This window comes from Pimephales promelas, chromosome 12, assembly GCF_988280905.1.
Source record: "Pimephales promelas chromosome 12, fPimPro1.hap1.1, whole genome shotgun sequence".
Classification (NCBI taxonomy): domain Eukaryota; kingdom Metazoa; phylum Chordata; class Actinopteri; order Cypriniformes; family Leuciscidae; genus Pimephales; species Pimephales promelas.
In genome coordinates, this window is record NC_142780.1 from 24,697,062 (window position 1) to 24,717,210 (window position 20,149).

Here is a 20,149-nt window from a genome sequence, read left to right on the forward strand (position 1 = left end):
TTACGGAAAAAAGGCCTTTATCTTCACAATCGTTGTCATATCGTCTGCCTTACAGTATATGCGTATTCTTAACACATTTTTATTTCCATTTTTTTCATTTGTAACAATCGGGCCAGTTTGAATAGGAAAATTAAATAACTGGAAAAATCTATTTTTTATATAACTGTTAAATGAATGTAAATTTAAGTCAGCTGATGGTGTAATAATGATGGAAATTCTATTTGATTACATCGATATATAACGTTAGTTATGTAAATTATGTAGTATAGTTATGTGCCCTAGTCCTATGGGATATGTTTTATAACTATACTGCTGCTACTATGCATTATACTTTTATACACCACTTGTTTGTTAGAAATAATTGTAATTCTAAAATTAGAATATGTTATTTCTACCTCCTCCACCATTTCTCACTGGATCTATTTAATAACATAATTTGGAATATTTATAGTTAAAACAGATCTCATTACCCATGCAGATACTTGCATAACGTTCTCTTTGTGAAACCTTGAACCAATCCCTCGCTTATTTTGGTTTTACATCTAAAATGTCTGCACATTTATCTTTATTTTGTATTTTCTTCTTTATAACTATGATTTAAGTTTAAATGTGCACAACGTGAGTGTAGATGTGGATGTCCAGATAAATTACCTGTAAGTATCTGTATATTAACAATACAATTTATTAAAAATATCTCTCTCATCAACAGTTAAAATAGAAACAATGTATGTAGCAAAAAACGCTTTTCAGCACTAAATATAGTACGAGCAAAAGAGTGTTTAATCGCCATGGGCTGGCCAGACGGATTGTATTTCATGATTGTACGTTGATCACGTCAATCATCCGCTTTTCTCCGCCCACCCGCGTCGATAGACTTCCTGAAAACGCTTGTGCCTCCCCTACAGCTCAGGAAAGCTGGAGAACTCGCCATGTAGGGGGAACAGAAAAAAACAGGTAAGTCCAGTATTACTTTCGCTTTGACGTTTATTACTATTATTAAAGTCATTATACCCCGTAAGACACGTAAAAGTTTCTAGGACGTCTCATTTAATGTAGAATTCAAACAGAAACGGATCCGTTTTTCAGGTTAATGTCTCTGAGGTCCGCGTCGGCTTGGCTATTTAAAATGACAATAACAACATGTTTTCTGAGTTCATTATTCTCATCGATAAAACAGTGTTTTGTCTTTACCAGCTTTACGGTTATAACAGCTTCCGTTAAGGACAAACAAGTCCACTCATACCCATATCATGATATAGTTCCCTGTGTTGGCCTGTCATTAGCTATTAACGGTGTTGATATGGGAGTTTGGCTCTAAGTTGCTTAGAAACTGCAGTTGTACTTATTAATTTCCTTGCTATTAGTTTCTTTGATCTTTTGTATGTAAATCACTAATGTTAATAGAATTTCACCCGTATGTTAAAATCCCCCTTGCAACAGTTTTAATTGAATGTGTGACTGTGACAGCTGAGCTGACTGTCCACCTGTCTCACTCTCATTCAAGAGATACTTTGTTTTCAGGTTGTTATTATATTTGTAATGTGACAAACTGAGCTTTGTAATTTTTTACCTTTGCTCAGTTGGATGGCTAAGCATTTTTTTTTTTGGCCTGTGAATTTGGCCCTAGAACTGATCGCCTAAAGAATTACCTACACTGTGTAAAGGTCATCAGTTTTTTTTTATTATTATAATTTTATGATCTGTGAGGTCAGAGCTGATTAATTATATTTCAAAGGATTCGAAATTGCTTTAGTGGATCTGATTGAATAATATTATCATATCATTGATGCAGTAAAAAGTCTTGTTGATAAAATTGACAAAGTGTGCAATCATGTGTGTGAAGCCCAGACAGTCAGTACTCTTTTGGCTCTAAAAAGGTGAAGCTTTAGAGAGGAATGCACTTTTGGTCTTGCTTTCTTGATAGTGTCTCGCCCCAACTTTGCAAGGACACAAGGGGGTGAAGTGGACATCACAGGGTGGTTGTTCTTTTTTTCTTTTTTCTTTTTTTTTAACAGTTCTGGAAATCTGCCAGGCATTGATTTCACATGAGTCTTAACAAGCAGGACCAGAAGAAAATTAAAGTGTGTGATTGCTGTGATAAGAATCACATATTTCTGCATTGAGCCTTACTTGCTGACTTCCAAAACAATGTCTGCAGAAGTTGAACTACAGCTAAAACATCCTACACAGCCGTCCGCCTCGACCCAGATGTTTATAGACTAGTCTATATATTTGGCCGCTCAACTGCAGCCGTTTCCTGTCCACCATAAACATGTACTATGAGATCTTAATCTGTTGAATATGTCGTCAGTTCGCATTTCAGACATTCCTGTTCTCCATTGAGTTGAAATTGCGATTAGATTTCAACTCATCCACCTTCCTGGTGTTGCGTTTCAGACACTATCGCGGAATTTACATATGTGGTGTCATCCAAGATTAATGCCAGACAGGTGTGTAATTCTACCCCAGACTGTTTTTTTTCTCTCTCTCTCTCTCTGTTTGGGTCAAAATGACACAACTCTGCATATTTGTTACCTAACAGTGGCAAACCGCAGGCTGCCAGGCACCAAGATATTTTAAATGATAAACTTTGTATTTAGACTGTAAATCCATCTGTTCACATTTCTCCGTACTAACGGTTGCCACACTCTTCCTGTTGAGAAACATAGCTAATTATATTGTTCAGCATGTTCCTTTTTGCTGATGTCAGACCTTTGAAGATATTGTAGTTATGAGTTATCTGATTACTTAAGTCTGGTAAGATTAGGTGCAGGACAAGGGTCAATTTAACAACGCATTCCATTAGAAGGGCAAAGATGATCTTGAGTTCTAATACATTTAAAAATTGGGGGTCAGTAAATGTGTGTGTTTTAATTTTTTCATAAAAAAAGAAATGAATACTTTACTTAGCAAGGACTTTTTAAAATGATAAAAGTTATAGTAAAATATTTCTATTTAAACTAAATGCTTTTATTTTTAACTTTCTTTTCATTGAAGAATTCAGGGGGGAAATGTATTGGGATTTCCACAAAAATATTAAGTAGCTCAAATGTTTTCAACTGTGATCATAATAAGAGGTTTCTTGAGCACCAGCTCAACATATTAGAATTATTTCTGGTGGATCATGTGGAGTAATGGCTGCTGAAAATTCAGCTTTGCCCTCACAGGAACAATGCATTTTAAAATATATTAGAATAGAAAACGGTTATTGTAAAATTGTAATGATATAATCAAAAATATTGTATCTGACCAAGTCAAACCTTTGAACTTTTGGTAGTATCTTGTGTAACAGAAGGTCCTAAACTTCTATTCAGAATAATATATTACCTGAGCTATATTGCTTTGTAAGATGTAGAATATTGCATTTAATCTTCGAAAGGTAATCTCTCTCTCTTTCTTTTTTCTTTCTCCAAACCTTCTCTATATAACAGGGCACCTATAACAGTGGATAAAGAGGATAACTATGACTTGAGACCCTGTTCCAGCACTCCACCTCTTTCTGTATTCTGGGTTTTATTTATTTCCCTTTTTGAGGACTGTCCTGCAAGGATTGAATTCAGCTTTCATTGATATCAAATCCTGAATTTTCTGGAATTTATTTATTGGGTGAACTAGAATACATGAAATCCCAGCACTACTACAATCTCTGATGCTGTTTTAGACCAAAACCAGTAGTTTTGACCAGTCATCTGTATCGCTTCCTCAACCTTGTTGTTTTTGGATAGGAACTGTATTTTTTGTTGTTCACCTAGATAAGGTTTCATTTGGTTCTTGTCAAACACTATCCTCGGCCGGGCCATTACCTCTGCTCTTTGTCCTTGTTTGTCAATGAACATTTTCGTAGCATTTATAGGGTTATTATAACCTTAGTGCGTGCTTATTTTTAGTCATCTGTAAGTTCTATGACCTTAAAACAATGCATTGTTAATTGAAATTGTGCTTCCAATTTTATTTAAACAACTTGTAAGGAAGTATCTTGTTCGTAACTTAAGAAATGTCGATTAATTATTATTTATGAAGACGCACACAGATCCGTTTAATCTTGACAAAAGACATATGCATTTTCTCATTTTGCCAGTGAAATCAGACACATTTGAGAAAGCAAATAATCTGGCTTATTTGTGCATCTTTGTTTTTTGTTGAGATACTAAACTGGAAATCTCTTTTGTGTATTATGTTTTGATCAGACAATAGTTATAGGATTTATGCACAAAATGCACTGATGGGAAAGATTTAACACTATCAGGGATAGAAAATCCTGCTGAAGTTTCTTTTTGTTTTGAAGAGACGCCTGTTGAAGCACTTTGAAACAATTGTGTAACATTAAGTTTATGCCAAAAGCCCATGGATTGGGCTTAAAAAAGCTGACACATTTGAAAATATCTCAAGACGTCTAGTGCATCCGTCCAGAAAGTCATCTCACTACAACACAGAAAGACCTGTGCATGAGGCACTCAAGCTGTAAAGTAAAGTATCCAAAGATACTTTTGAGGCCAGACATTGAAAATGCGCTCCCCAGGCCCTGAAAGCCTGTCCATGACAGAAGAGGCCCTGTTGCATGGACAGTTCAGCGGTTGGAGTAGCGGAGGGGGAAGTGGAAGTAACAGCAACAGCAGCCCCAACAGTCCTGGAGGCATATCTTTACCTTCCAGCCCTGCCTCCACCAACTATGCCCTGACCCTCACACCAACTCACGTCCATGTCCAGCGGTTGTCTCCACGTGCGGGGAAGCAGTCCAGGCTACTCCTGCCACTGGCAGAGCTGACCGGATGCAGCTGCCCACGATTGCCGGCCCCTCCTTTGCTGGTGCTTTACTGGTACCCTCCGGGTAAACGTCGGAAGGGCGTCTCCAGACATAGACAGGTGAGGGCGTACTTGGCAGAGAGCAGAGCCGAGGCAGAAAAATGGAACGCTGCTATACAGAGCCTGCTAAGGGGGATGGATGTCAGCTCCACTACAGGTGGGTGTCAGGGTTTGATCATTCACTGATGCTTTGTCAGTTGTTATGTGTGATTGTGCTTATGTTATGTGAAGATGTAAATAACAGTAAAATAATGGATACTGGATGCTGTTAATTCTTTATGACATCTGAGTCATTGCTGTTGCATTAATGTTGTTAATTAGTATGTCTTGTCAATAGGACGACACTGATTTCTTGTATATTGAGCTAAATTTATGTGAGAATGAATCATGTCTGTCTGCATTTATTTGTGTAAGAGTTTAACTGTTCCTTCCCTTTTTTCCTTTGTTTTTTTTACTCATAATGTGTACCACATGCTGTCATTGACGGTCAGAGAATGGGTGGGTCTGTGGCATGGAAAATACAGCCTTAGTGCAGTAGTGCAGATCATTCGGTAGCAATGCACCAGGCTTTATTGACTTAAACAGATGCTGCGTGTTGTCACTCTGTCCGTTTTTAACTGCTGTTATGTAGTTAGTTGTCAGTTCTAGTTTTTGCTGTTCACTAAATCATTAAAATACCTTTTATGTGATAAAAAATATGGCTTGTAATTTGTGTTAGAAATTCAGATTAGCAGGTCTAGTGGTGTAAACATGTAAGTACACTCCATTAAAGGAATGGTTAACCCAAAATTTTAAATTGTCAATTACTCACCCTTAAGTTTTTCCAAACCTGTATGAATTTCTTTCTTCTGCTGAACACAAAAAGAAGATATTTTGAAGATTGTCGATAACCAGACAGTTGACGGTAGCATTGACTTCCATTGTATTTTTTTTTTAACTAAGTGATACTGTTTTTTTGGGGAAAAATGTCAAAAATACTGCAAAAAATAAATAAATAAATAAATTGAAATGATCCATTATCAATTGGATGGTTTAAATTATCTTTTTATCAGTATTTTTGAAATGAAGGTCAGATATGTGTTCTTGAGGTTTACTTATTTTTCCACATTCACTAAAACGTCATGTCTACTTTGTACTTTCAGATGGTTTAGGACTGGCTTAGTGTTGGCATTAAGCCTTAGAATAAAGCTCTTATCCTCACTTGCCTGTTTTTGTTTGTGCAGAATTTTGCAAAAGCATGTTGCCCCGTCCCCGTCGACTGTTACTGTTGGTGAACCCATTCAGTGGCCGGGGTCAGGCAATGCAATGGTGTCAAACACACATACTTCCAATGATAAGAGAAGCCAACATCAGCTACAACCTCATACAGACAGGCAAGAACAACACACACACATGCTGTTTACTAAAAATGGTTCAGAATAAAAGCGCTCATACCACTGTTGTCAGAATCTGAATTATTGCATTGAACTGATGTGATGCATGTATTTGTTTTGTTGTGCAGAGCGTCAGAATCATGCACGTGAGCTAATCAGAGAGATCTCACTACAAGAATGGGACGGAATAATCATTGTATCTGGAGACGGACTGTTGCACGAGGTGAATATCATGTGGCTCTGATGCATTATATATTGACTTTGTACAAATCCCAGATGGAGTCCACTGACTTTTTGCAGGAAATAATTTTGCTGGAAAGTCTGTGGAATTGTGTGTAATGCATTAAAACATGGTAAAAGACATTAAACGGTTGAGAAGAATACTCTATTGGTAACTGAAAACATGATGAAATTTACCAAAATATTAATTAAATAAAGGGGCTGGGGATGATGTGTACAACAATCTGAATGACACAAGTTTGATTTTTGTAGTAGCTGGCTGATTTACCACAGGCTTTGTATGTAAAAATAAGATTAATAATTAATCTGTTTCCCTGTTTCTGCAGGTGATAAATGGTCTTATGGAAAGGCCAGATTGGGAACAAGCAATAAAAACTCCAGTGGGAATTCTGCCTTGTGGCTCTGGAAATGCACTTTCTGGTTCCATAAACCACTACGCAGGGTACGAAATGTACTTGAGCTCACCTGGGACACATGTTGTGAAAATCTCTAGTTCTTCAGAGAGCCTCCCTTATTTTTTTAAGGAATTGTTTGACCAAAAATGTAAAATATCTCAATGTGATTGAATCATTTTTTTTCTTGTTTGTCTCTCAGATATGACATGTGCCTTCGGGAGCCTCTCCTCCTCAACTGTTGTTTTCTGCTGTGCCGGGGTGGGGTTAAACCGATGGACTTGGTGTCTGTTACAACCAGCCCATGTGTTTCATCATCCACATCCAATCAGAATGGGCACCCACCTGCACCCAAGAGGCTTTTCTCTTTCCTTTCTGTGGCCTGGGGTTTTGTGTCTGATGTTGACATAGAGAGTGAGCGCTACAGAGGGCTGGGCTCAGCACGGTTTACACTGGGAACACTGGTGAGATTGGCTTCTCTGCGGTCCTATAAGGGTCGTCTTTCCTATTTGCCACCCGGTATTGTCAACCCATCCCACGATGCCATGCCTCAGCTGCCCCGAAGGCCGCTTTCACGCAGCATTACTGAAGGATTGGAGGGATTTTGTCGCACGCCCATCCACCGCACCTGCTCTGACATGGGCCTGAGTGAACAAAGAAGTCTCCGTAAAGGAGATGGAGAAAGAGAGCGGGAACGAGAACTGGAGAGACAGGAGAGAGAGAGGGAGAGGGAGAGGAGGAGAGAGAGGGCAAGAGGGGTTGGGGTAGTGAGAGCGAGCAGTCTCGCAGAAGACAGAGAGAGAGAGGTGGAAGCAGAAGAAAAGATGGAAGAGACGTCAGAGACCAGCTCTGAATCAACCGAAAGGGAAGAATGTGACAACATAGCCAGAAATAATGGGAATGGAAAAGAAGATAATAAATCAGTTGGGGATGATATAGATGGACAAGGAGTGATGAAAGCAAGAGATTTGAATGACAGAGATGAGGTAAATGAGTGTGACGAGAGTTATCAGACGACGCCACCTGACATCCAAAACGCATTACGTAAAAACTCGCTTCCCTCTAGTCAGATTATTAATGCCTTCTTCAGCCAGCCAATTGGTGCAGACACTGACCAAGACTTGGAGGTGGCAGCTTATGGGAAGGAAGACGAAGACATAAATGGCACCTACTTTCAGAGAGAGGCCTTTCCTCTGGACAAGTCTCGCGAGCGAGCCCTCACCATCTCCTCCTCTCCATTCCGCCAGTCTCCTTTCAAAGCTTTTAAAGTTAAAACTATGGACCAAAACCAGAACCCCTCACGACCACGGCCCCTCTCCCTTCTCCACCAATCACATTCAAACTCTCTCCCTCCAAAATTTCCATCCCTTTCTCTGTCCCTTTCGCCGACCCCTCCTTCGTCTCCATCTTGCGCCTCTCCCCACTCTTCTTATCTCGCACCGCATCCCAACACTCCCGGCTCGTCTTCCCCTTCGCCTTCGTTTCATTCACCGGCACCTTCCTTCAACTTTGACCTTGCAGAGCCCGCAGGACCCTTGAAGAATCGTCATCACGTGACATCCATCAACTTGCCAGAGGATGATTTGCTACCTCCTCTGGACCAGCCTCTCCCTACACGTGATTGGGTCACTATTGAGGGCGATTTTGTCTTAGTGCTTGCCATCTATCAGTCCCACTTGGGAGCAGATCTTCTCGCTGCACCTCAGGCTCGATTTGATGATGGGTTGATCCATCTGACATTTGTGCGGGCTGGTATCTCCCGGGCAACGCTGCTTAGACTGTTTCTAGCAATGGAGAGAGGAGCTCATATGTCTCTAAGCTCTCCCTACGTCAGTCATGTTTCTGCTCGGGCATTCCGCCTTCAACCGCTTTCACCACGAGGAACCCTCACTGTAGATGGAGAGTTGGTGCCCTATGGGCCACTGCAGGCACAGGTAAGTGGAAGTATAGGGTATAGTATATTCACAATATATATGTACCACATTAGTTATCAGCTGACGTTAAAGATGCAGTTGATGTTTCATTGATTAACAATGTTAAAGGGTTGGTTCACCCAAAAATTAAAATTAAGTCATTAATTACTCACCCCCATGCTGTAACAACCCCGTAAGACCTTCGTTCGTCTTCGGAACACAAATGAAGATATTTTTGATTAAATTTGAGAGCTGTATAACTACCACATTGGCTCCTAAGGGACTGCCTCTTGACGGCCCAAAAAGTCAATGAAGAAAATGTTTAAATATCCCAAGTGACTACCGTGGCTCAACTATATGTTTATCAAGCGTCGCGAATACTTTTTGTGCGAAAAAACAAACAAAAATAACGAGTTTATTCGACTATTTCTTTTCTTCCTTGTAGGCCAGAACGAGACTTCCTTAGATTTCCACGACGCATGCGCGAGAATTGCGATCTGAAGTAGTGTAAGCTGGTGTAAGCAGATCGCAATTCTCGCGCATGCGTCGTGGAAATCTAAGGAAGTCTCGTTCTGGCCTACAAGGAAGAAAAGAAATAGTCGAATAAACTCGTTATTTTTGTTTGTTTTTCCGCACAAAAAGTATTCTCGTCGCTTGATAAACATATAGTTGAGCCACGGTAGTCACTTGGGATATTTAAACATTTTCTTCATTGACTTTTTGGGCCGTCAAGAGGCAGTCCCTTAGGAGCCAATGTGGTAGTTATACAGCTCTCAAATTTAATCAAAAATATCTTCATTTGTGTTCCGAAGACGAACGAAGGTCTTACGGGGTTGGTACAGCATGGGGGTGAGTAATTAATGACTTAATTTTCATTTTTGGGTGAACAAACCCTTTAAAGACTGATACATTAATAACACTAGTAAATCTTATAATCAGTATATTATAAAGACTTAACAATAACAATGTTGTGATGCCTACATTTTCAAAGCATTTAAAATGATTGATTTTTTTTTTCTTTACTTTTTCACTTTTTTGATTGCACATTCTTTTGTCCCAGGTGCATCCCTCCATAGCCCGTTTGATTGTTGGAGACTCTGGAATAAAGATTACAAGATTCTGACCTGTTTGGATCTGAACGGGCACGGATTAACGTGACGCTCTGGATTATATAACATTTTGCCATCCGCATATTAGGGGAGAGAGAAACTGAAAGCTGGCAGTTGCAATCACTGCTTTTACTGGGATTAACTAAGGGATTGCGTATTCAAGCTGCATATGCAAGGAGTGATTTTGAATTTAACGAAGGGATGAAAACTTGCGGCCTATTGCATGACTGTAGGATTACACTTGGATTACCCTCACTGTAGTCAGAGAGAGAATGCAGCAATGCCTAAATAAGAGGAAATGACAGAACCGAATGTGTCCAAATGGTGTATACATTTTAGTACGCATTTGTGCATAGATTCTCAATAGTGCTCTTGCCTTATTTCAGAGAGTGAAAAAAATACACAAACACTAAAAGCAAAAGCTGTCTTATAGGTTGTCGGACCCACATTCAAATATGGCATTATCCATTTTGCATAATAGGTACCCCTGGAATGCCTTATCATCTCTAAAGTTTAAGTGTAACCCTCCTTAATTTACATAATTGTTTAGTGTCACACTTAATCTGAAAACTCATTTAGCAATTTAGTTCATTCTACATTGAGCTAAGTCTCCGTCCAGCTCTGGAAATCGTTGTTTAATGAGACTGATCAGAAATGTTCTCAGTTCTTGCATTCATTTTTGCTGGTATATTCAGGACACAATCAGTGTGGATTTAACGAAACCTTTAAACATGGACTGTTATGATATATATTGCATTGCTAGACAGTGTAAAAAAAAAAAAAGCATGCAACAATCATGGTGATGACGTTAATTGATAACTAGCTACGAATACAGAATGAAAGCTCGGAAAACTTTCAGTTCCACGTTAATATTAATATCGAAGAATATGCTATAATGTCTTCTATGAGTTAAGACAAATATGCATAGTGTTTGCTCACTTTTCGTCAGAGAAATGAAGAAATAACTGAGAGTTAGGGGTCAACTGCCAATGCATCTTTAAATCCTTTTCCTGAAAGATTCTTAGTGATCATTAACTTGATAACATTTTAGTCTATTTCTCTCAAAAAAAAATTTAACACTAAGTCATTAGAGCAAGAGGAACTGTTGAAAGTCCAGCTGTGGAGCTGATTGTGATCGCAAAGGAGCCTTTCTAGTGCTTTTGAATTTTACCTAAATATTTATTGGAGAACTGCCCTATTTGCATTTATTTTATCCTTCTCATTTTACAAAGGACCACAGTTTGACAATTGCAACATCTTTTTGCTCTCATTTCTGAATTTGAAATGATTAGTACATAATATTTAACTCCAATGACTCGACTGGTATTTCCGAATGGCTGTTTAGTTCTTTCTTGTGCAATAATTTCAGCTTCTGTTGATCACGGCTGTCCTCAGCTCTTAAGCATCGGCTGATGTGTAAATCTAGTTGTTTTGTTTGAGTCTGGGCACTCAAAATGATTTTCAGCTGCAATCAGATGGCCAGTTATTTGTTTTTGTTATTCATTCCCTATATTTCCTTCATTTTGTTGTGCCATGCTTTAGAGTGATCTAATAAATTTGGTATCTAGCTGCTGTCCACCTTGAAAATGGCAGTTTAAGATGTCTCCTCATTCTACAATGCTTGTATTAAGATTGTAATTATTATTAAAAGAATATTATATTAAACATACATATTCTTTACAGTTCCTGGTTTAGTTTCAGATAAAATTTAACTATGAAACCTCGCATGTTTTTTAGCTCTTGCTTTCTATAGAGGTATCTCTATGAACACTGAGGATACATGTTTTCTTCTGGTTTATTTCAACAAATGTCGTTTAGGGATGTTTTTAGTAGGTTTTTTTAAGGGTAGAGGAGAACAAAAAGGAGCTTGCACTATGACAAACGTGTGACAATTTTGCACAATCACTTTTGTAATTAATACAAAACTGATTCTGACGTGGAAAACAATGCAAGTTCCTCTCAGACAAGATTAATCAGGCACCAGTGGGCTGATAGCTCAGTGTTTCACTTCTCTCTGTCTCCTGCTGGTTATCAGGATTGCACGAGTTGGTCAACAAGGAAGGCGTCGTCTTTGACTCTTTTCCTCTTTCTTTCAGCTCTTCATCTTTCTCTTCAGTCTACTAATCTCCACATTAGACTACACGGTTCAGCCACAATCTTGTTTTTGTTCCTGTAGATTACAAGTGAGCATTGCCCTCCCCACCTCCACTTGCCTCGTCTCCTTTTCCCCTAGAAGCGATACATTGTTTTGGTGCTTTTTTTCATCATGAGTGGCTCAACTGTGGCCTACACCATGCTCATGTGCAGTTGGAGGCCGCCTACTGGTTAATTTAGCCACTTCCCTGTTGCTTAGCCTACTCTCCATTGAGAGAGCACATTTAAAGTTCCCATATTGTCAAAACTGAAATATCATGGCTTTTTGATATTCGCCCCCACCGGGCCGAAGAGGTCGGAAATGGAGACGGGCATCGAGGAACGCCATTCTATCCGCGTCCTTGATGTCCATGTGAGCCACAGATGGTGGTCGAGCATGGCCATGTTAGCCATGCTTCTCCCGATGGCTTGTGCTCACCGATGGGTGAGGAGTGGGCTCAGCCCCTTTGTGCAAACCATAGACTGTAAAAAAGTGTAAACTCACAACCGAACCGCTAGTTGCTGCTAAAATCACACGCTGCACCTTCAAATGGTGGGAAACCCTGTTATTGACATAAAAATAAAGCATTTTCTACTGTGGGTACGAGCACTTCTGTGGTGCTCTGTACATTGTCCTACTTATTACAGTTACCTGAATACAGAAACAGTATTTTTTGATACTACCACGTTTCCTAGATCAATGTTAAGTAGCCTACTGCAAATACAGGCAGCGATAGGCCTACTTATTATTTCCTGAAGTATCTGAGTGCTTTCACCACAAGGTGGCGTAAACAAGCCACTTTCACTTCACTTGAAAGTAAGATGAATGGTGTTAATGATATTGATGCACTACTTAACATTTCTCATGCTTTGTCTTGGGTTTTGTAGGTCGTTGTTTAATATACAATTTTAATTTGCATTAATTTTATTTCTTTTCATTTTTATTTCATTAATTTATATTTATTATTAAAGTATTTTTTTTTTACTTTTTTTTGTGGTTCTTTTGTCTTTTCCTTTGGTTTCTTTTGACCACTGTATTAGCAGTTCCCCACCCTTTAACTTATTATTTCCCCCCCCCCCAGAGACAAAAACAAGTGAGCATCACCACTTATATTATAGTTAAAGTTATGTTAAGATGCTCAGAATAATTTATATCTAAGTACAATATAAAGATTATACAATATACAATATAAAGTGTTATTTTGGTATCATTGAGAGTGCCTACAGTTTTTGTTTAATATTTTAAATTAGTTTTTATTTTTCGATTTAAGTGTTAGTAGTTTGGTGCAATGTATTTGTCTCTTTTTCATGTGTTTATTTTATGTGTATATAATTTAGTTAAAGTAAATGAAAATAAGATTTTTTTTCCATTGTATTTTAGTTAACGTTTTATTTCAAATGACAATAATAGGCCTACAACTATAATAACCCTTTGAATTATTGTTCTCTCCTATACACGTGTGTATTAAGAAACAACTTGCAGCCTTTTGTTGTTTTGTTAAGATGTTTATCACGTTTTTTTTTTGTTTCACCTGATTTACAGGAAGAAACCTGCTTTTTTTAACAGAGGTTGAGTTGGGGGAGGGACTTGAGAAACATGTGGGAGGTCTGCATGGTTTTTTTAAGCTAAGCATGAAGCTGTATGTCTATAAACAAAGATATATGAAAGCACACCTGTCATTCGCCCGGCTGAACAGCCTACAGCAGTGATGGCTCGTTTGGATTTGACACTCCTCTTACTCGTGTTGTCTGTGCAATTGGAGGTCACAGACGCCTCTCTGACACAATTCCATGGGACAACAGCCCCTGGAGACATCATCATTGGGGGTCTTTTCCCCATCCATGAGGCAGTGACGGCAGTGAACCTCTCAAGCTCAAACAGCTTCTCTGCTCCTCAGCGTCCCACCTGCAGCACGTGAGTGTTCATTGTTTATGAAGGTCAGAAAAAAAGCAGACTGGACTGAACCGATCATTTTTGTCATTTGCTAAGTCTGTAAATATATATTGTGGACAGTAAATGTTTTTTTTTTGTTTTTTTGTCTGTTTTTGAATAAGGATTTATGGACTTTGCAGTAAAATATTTGTAGAAATATAAATATTTTTGAAAGACAGTAATATTGTGAAATATTATTACAATTTAAAATAACTTTTCTATTTTTATATATTTTAAAATCTATAAAATATCTAATCTAATTTATTCCTGTGATGGCGAAGCTGAATTTTCAGCAACCATCACTCCAGTCTTCAGTGTCACATGATCCTTCAGAAACCAGTCTAATATGCTGATTTGGTGCTTTCCCCTTAAAAATATATTAGATGGCGAATAATCATCATTATGTACATTCTAAAGTCTTCTGTAGAGTATCAGTTTTAATCTGAAGAATCTTGTCACAATCTCTCTAGATTCTATACAAAAGGTCTAAATCAGGCTCTAGCTATGATTCATGCTGTGGAAATGGCAAACAGATCCCCCATGTTGAGGAGTTTGAACATTACTCTTGGATACCGCATCTATGACACATGTTTTGATGTCACAACTGCACTTTGGGCCATCCAAGATCTCACACGGCCTCTCTCAGACTGTGATTCACCAACAAACTCTTCTCAACCTGTCCGGCCTATGACAGCGTTAATTGGGACCAGTTCTTCAGAAATCTCCATCGCAATTGCCAGAGAACTCAACCTTCTGCTGATTCCACAGGTAAGCCTTTTCAAGTTCTCCCCTCATAGAGCTCAAAATTAGGATGGGGTAATATACTGTTGTCTGTTTATCTGTTCTGCAGATTAGTTACGGATCTACAGCTACGATTCTAAGTGACAAAAGTCGTTTCCCAGCTTTCATGAGGACCGTCCCCACTGATGAGTACCAAACCCATGCCATGGTAAAACTTCTGAAGGACAATAAATGGACCTGGGTTGGCATTATCATTACAGATGGAGACTATGGGCGTTCTGCCATGGAAAGTTTTGTTAAGCACACCGAAACCGCAGGAATTTGTGTGGCCTTTAAGGTGATCCTACCGGACTCCCTAGCAAACCAACAAAAATTAAACGCCCACATCAACAAGACCGTGGACATCATTGAAAAAAATACGAAGGTTAATGTGGTGGTCTCATTTGCTAAATCATCTCAAATGAAGTTGCTTTTTAAGGGTCTACAAAGCAAGAATGTTGCAAGTAATAAGGTATGGGTGGCCAGCGATAACTGGTCAACTGCTAAAGATATTCTAAAAGATGTTAAACTCTCAGATATTGGAACAGTACTGGGCTTCACCTTCAAGAGTGGAAATGTTACACCCTTTCAGCAGTACCTTAAGGATCTACAGTTTAAAAGTGAAGATGAGATGAACAATTCATTCCTGGAGGAATTTTTAAAGCAACCTTATATAGGAAATGTTACAAATGCAGTACAGGAACTGATCATGTATTCGGGCTTGGTCTTCAACATTCAGATGGCAGTCAGTGCTATTGCTAATGCTGTGGCTGAACTTTGCCTAATAAGGCAATGCAAAACCCCAACAGCTTTCCAGCCCTGGGAGGTATTTATCACACTAAAAAAAACACTTGCTGCCAAATTCAAGCTTGTCACAAATAACATCCTAAAAAATCCTTGTATGTTTGTGTTTCAGCTCCATAGACAGTTGTCGAATGTCACTTTTGAGGAAGGAGGAGTAATGTACAATTTTGATGAGAATGGCGACATTAATTTGGGGTACGATATCCTCCTATGGGATGAACACGAATCTGAAGGATATGGAAAAATAGCAGAATACAATCCATCCTACGGCAATTTTACAATCACAACCAAGAATCTAAGTGATTTTGAGGTAATTTGTCTTAAAAAATCTATATAAAGCTTCCTGATTCCTGCAATTTTTCGATAGCAGAACATTCCAAAATACTCCAAATAACAGTACAAACCACTAAAGAAATGTGTGTCTATTCGCCTCTCCTTCTTTTGACATCCATTAAAAAAACCCAGTTGCAGGCTTGCCTTCAAGAGGCTTTGGTCTCACTACGCTGCATGAAGAATCTAAAGAGACGTGGTGATGGAATAAAACCTGTATTTCAATGCTTGTGTGCTTTCTTGGACATTATTTGTGTTTATTCAGTGAAACTTTGTGTTCGCTTGCAAAAGTTTTGAGTATTTTGTGAGGGAGTGCAAAGTTTCTTGAGGAGTCTGAATGTTTTGCAAGGAAACGAAAAGTTTCCTGGAAAATAAAAGTGTTTCAGGCGAATGCTGACTTTCCCAGGTGAACGTAAAACTATGAAAATGCAAAAGCATTGAAATACAGAATTTTTAAAAAATCGAAATCAAATTTTTTCTCCATCACACACGCCTGTTTAGAGGCTCTGTAGTACCGGAATACAATGGAACCGTTATACCATTTAGAACGTGTTCTGCTTTTTTTTTTTTTTTACTTTTCACACATTGTCCTCTCAATGGAAAGGTGAATTAGCCTGGAGATTTTTTTTATTCATCACTACTGTGTTTTTAAACCGGTTTTGTGTTAAATGGCCAGAATAGTATTTTCTATAAAGCATTCTCTAATGCAGTCTTTCACTTGTCTTTTCTCAGAACGTTACATCTAAGTGTTCAGAGAGCTGTCGGCCAGGGGAGTATAAAAAAACAGCAGAGGGTCAGCACACTTGCTGTTATGAGTGTCTCGCCTGCGCGGAAAACCAATATTCCAACCAAACAGGTAAGTCCCTTGGTATCAGGTTCCTTCACATTCACTTTTGCTGGGTGAAATTTCAATGTAAAACTCATTACATTTCAATCAGAATGAATGTGAGGGCAAACAATTCCACACACAGATTTCACTCATGTTCAGGATGGCCATGCAAACTTGATTTGAAAATGACTTTTGTGTGAGCAATGCGTCACACATCTCTACGCCATTGACAATGAACAATGGACCTTGTTTGCACGAAACATGTAGCTAATTTGACAGCATGAAAATCTCTGATCTTCATTTTCTGGTTAATCCCAACAGTCAAAAATGTTTTTAAATTGTCTTTCAGATGCAGATGCATGTTCCCAGTGTGACCCCAATAGTATGTCAATCTATAATAGTTCACAATGTCATCTCAAGGCTTATGAGTACTTTGAGTGGAATAGTGGGTTCGCTATCGTTCTGTTGACGCTGGCTGCCTTCGGTGTCCTCCTCCTCTTCTTGATGTCTGCACTGTTCTTCTGGCAAAGGCACTCTCCGGTGGTAAAGGCTGCAGGCGGACCCCTTTGTCAACTGATCCTTTTTTCGCTGCTGGGAAGTTTTGTCAGTGTCATTTTCTTTGTGGGTGAACCGAGGGATGAGACGTGTAGGGTGAGGCAGGTCATCTTTGGTCTGAGCTTTACGCTGTGTGTCTCATGCATCCTGGTCAAGTCCTTGAAGATTCTTCTCGCATTCCAGATGAACCTAGAGGTGAAGGAGCTACTAGACAGGCTTTACAAGCCGTATGTGATCATCTGCATCTGCACGGGGCTGCAGATCATCATTTGCGCTGTTTGGCTGACCTTGTATACGCCTTTTAAACACATCGCAGTGCAGCCCAAAGTCATTCTAGTGGAATGCCAAGAAGGTTCAAATTTGATGTTTGGGTTAATGCTGGGATACATAGCTTTGTTGGCACTTATATGTTTCACGTTTGCTTTTAAAGGCAGAAAACTTCCGCAGAAGTATAATGAGGCCAAGTTCATCACATTCGGTATGCTCATCTACCTCATGGCCTGGGTCATCTTCATCCCAGTGCATGTCACCACCAGTGGCAAATATTTACCTGCTGTGGAGGTGGTTGTTATTCTTATTTCAAACTACGGAATCCTGAGCTGCCACTTTCTGCATAAATGTTACATAATTCTTTACAAAAAGGAGCACAACACCAAAGACGCATTCATGAAGAATGTATATGAATACGCTAGGAAGAGTGCTGAGAACCTCAGGGGTTTAGATGGAAATGAGCCACCGAGTAAAACAGAGAATTCAGTCTACGTCATATCTAATCCGTCACTTGTGCCTGAGGAGGAACAAGTTTCATAACCAATTAGATTAGGTAAATAGATACCACACCTTAATATAGTTTTAAGAATAATTGGATGCAAGAATTCAAAGTCAAAGGAACCATTTTAATGACATGTTGTCTTCATTTAACTTAAAGGGATAGTTCACTTTGAAATACATTTTTTAATGGTCATGAGCTTTGGGTCATGACCGAAAGGACAAGATCCCGGATACAGGCGGCCGAAATGAGCTTTCTCCGCAGGGTGGCTGGGCGATCCCTTAGAGATAGGGTGAGAAGCTCGGTCACTCGGGAGGAGCTCAGAGTAGAGCCGCTGCTCCTCCACATCGAGAGGGGTCAGCTGAGGTGGCTCGGGCATCTGTTGGGGATGCCTCCTGGACGCCTCCCTGGGGAGGTGTTCCGGGCACGTCCCACTGGGCGGAGGCCCCTGGGAAGACCTAGGACACGCTGGAAAGACTATGTCTCCCGGCTGGCCTGGGAACACCTCGGTGTCCCACCAGAAGAGCTAGAGGAAGTGTCTAGGGAGAGGGAAGTCTGGGAATCTCTGCTTAGACTGCTGCCCCCGCGACCCGGCCCCGGATGAAGCGGAAGAAGATGTATGTATGTATATGTTTTAGCTTACCTCAAGGGCATTCAAGATATAAGTGTCTTTGTTTCCACAGTATTTTAAATTTTGACATTTTTAGGTCAAACCGTTCCTGTCTGTCAGTCATATAAGTGTCCACCTCAAAGAGCATGCACAGAGAAGTCCAAATTAAACATGAATTAATGACTCGTGAATGTAAGTGCACACTGATGGCCTAAGACACGAAACGAGCCGTTTGTGTGAGAAAACGAACAGTATTTATATAGTTTTTACCTCTTGTTAAAGGATTAGTTCACTCCAAAATGAAAATTCTGTCAGTATTTACTCATCCTCATGTTGTTCCAAACCTCTATGTTTATTTGTTCTGCTATACACAAAGGAAGATATTTGGAAGAATGTTTTAATCAAACAGATCTCATTCCCCATTGACTACCATAGTAGGAAAAAATTCATACTATGGTAGTCAATGGGGAATATGATCTGTTTGATTAAAACATTCTTCCAAATACCTTTGTGTTCAGCAGAACAAGTAAACAAATTGAGGTTTGGAACAACATGAGGGTGAGTAAATACTGACAGAGTTTTCATTTTTAGGTGAACTAACACTTTAACAGCCGTCGGACTGATCTGAATCAGATGTCCAACTGAACCGAAGTAAACTGCCTTTTACTGCCAAACAAGGTCAAAGAAACTCATTTCAAAATACTACACTGGTATTGTCCCTGTAATGCTTTTCTTAATAAGTTTAAAAAAGACTTCTCTCCACTATGTTGTTTTTGTAATCCTGGCTCGATCTGAAACTCTATTACATTTATTCTGTAATTGTAAATATTCTGAAGATTTTTGGAAGCAAGTATTTATGTTGTTTTTTGATGCATTCTACAAAATAATCAGAATAGATGAGGCTATGATCATCTTCTTAGATTGTAATACTGGCTCAGATATAATTGATAACACTTTAAATGTAATAATTCTTCCTGGGAAATTTCATATTCATAAAGCGAAAGTAATGTCTATAAAACTCTCCTTTAATTTCTTTTGTAAAGATGTAAAAATATTCCATGACTCTTTGATTTCAATTACTAGAAAAAGTGCATAGAAACATCTCAAATTTTGGAAAAAAAATAGTTTGTAGAATTTAATGTTTTACTCTGTACAATGTAAGATCTGTTATGTGTTTCCCCCATTATGTGTCATTATAAGCTTTTTTGAATGTTGAAAAAAAAAAAACCCTCTCCAAAGTTACGCCGGAAGTGATCTCGCCCATCGTCACGCATTCGGAAGTTTTACCTTTCACTAAACATATTTAGATATACGGGAAACGTATTCGATTTACGGGAAATACGATTTCGATATATCTAAATATGTTTAGTGAAATGTAAAACTTCCGAAATCTCCGTGTAAACAATGCGTAATGTAGACGCGCGGGAGATCACTTCCGGCGTAAGTTAACGTTGGACGGTTCGGTTCAGTTGGACATGTGATTCAGATCAGTTCGACGGCTGTTAAGAGGTAAAAACTAAATAAATACTGTTCGTTTTCTCACACAAACAGCTCGTTTCTTGTCAGGCCTTCAGTG

At 39.0% G+C, this 20,149-nt stretch overlaps 2 protein-coding genes across 4 annotated transcripts; both read left to right on the top strand.

Moving 5' to 3' along the window:
• The first annotated feature begins 53 nt into the window (after positions 1-53).
• sphk2 (sphingosine kinase 2) lies at positions 54-11,512 on the top strand. Of its 3 annotated transcripts, XM_039679528.2 has the most exons (8): positions 54-954; positions 2,398-2,450; positions 3,432-4,960; positions 6,027-6,176; positions 6,305-6,399; positions 6,743-6,858; positions 7,011-8,742; positions 9,782-11,512. In XM_039679528.2, exons 3-8 carry the CDS (start codon positions 4,507-4,509, stop codon positions 9,842-9,844), a joined length of 2,610 nt encoding a protein of 869 aa, XP_039535462.1. In that variant the 5' UTR covers positions 54-954; positions 2,398-2,450; positions 3,432-4,506; the 3' UTR covers positions 9,845-11,512. The 3 variants fall into 3 exon arrangements, with proteins under 3 accessions (XP_039535462.1, XP_039535461.1, XP_088973931.1); XM_039679527.2 differs by lacking the exon at positions 2,398-2,450; XM_089117805.1 differs by lacking the exon at positions 54-954 and having other exon boundaries at positions 2,380-2,450.
• A 2,079-nt stretch (positions 11,513-13,591) lies between these two features.
• gprc6a (G protein-coupled receptor, class C, group 6, member A) lies at positions 13,592-18,613 on the top strand. The gene is made up of 6 exons (XM_039679529.2): positions 13,592-13,878; positions 14,367-14,664; positions 14,747-15,502; positions 15,593-15,790; positions 16,543-16,666; positions 16,989-18,613. The coding sequence occupies exons 1-6, from the start codon at positions 13,673-13,675 to the stop codon at positions 18,002-18,004; spliced, it is 2,598 nt and encodes an 865-aa protein (XP_039535463.2). The 5' UTR covers positions 13,592-13,672; the 3' UTR covers positions 18,005-18,613.
• Positions 18,614-20,149: the final 1,536 nt, after the last annotated feature.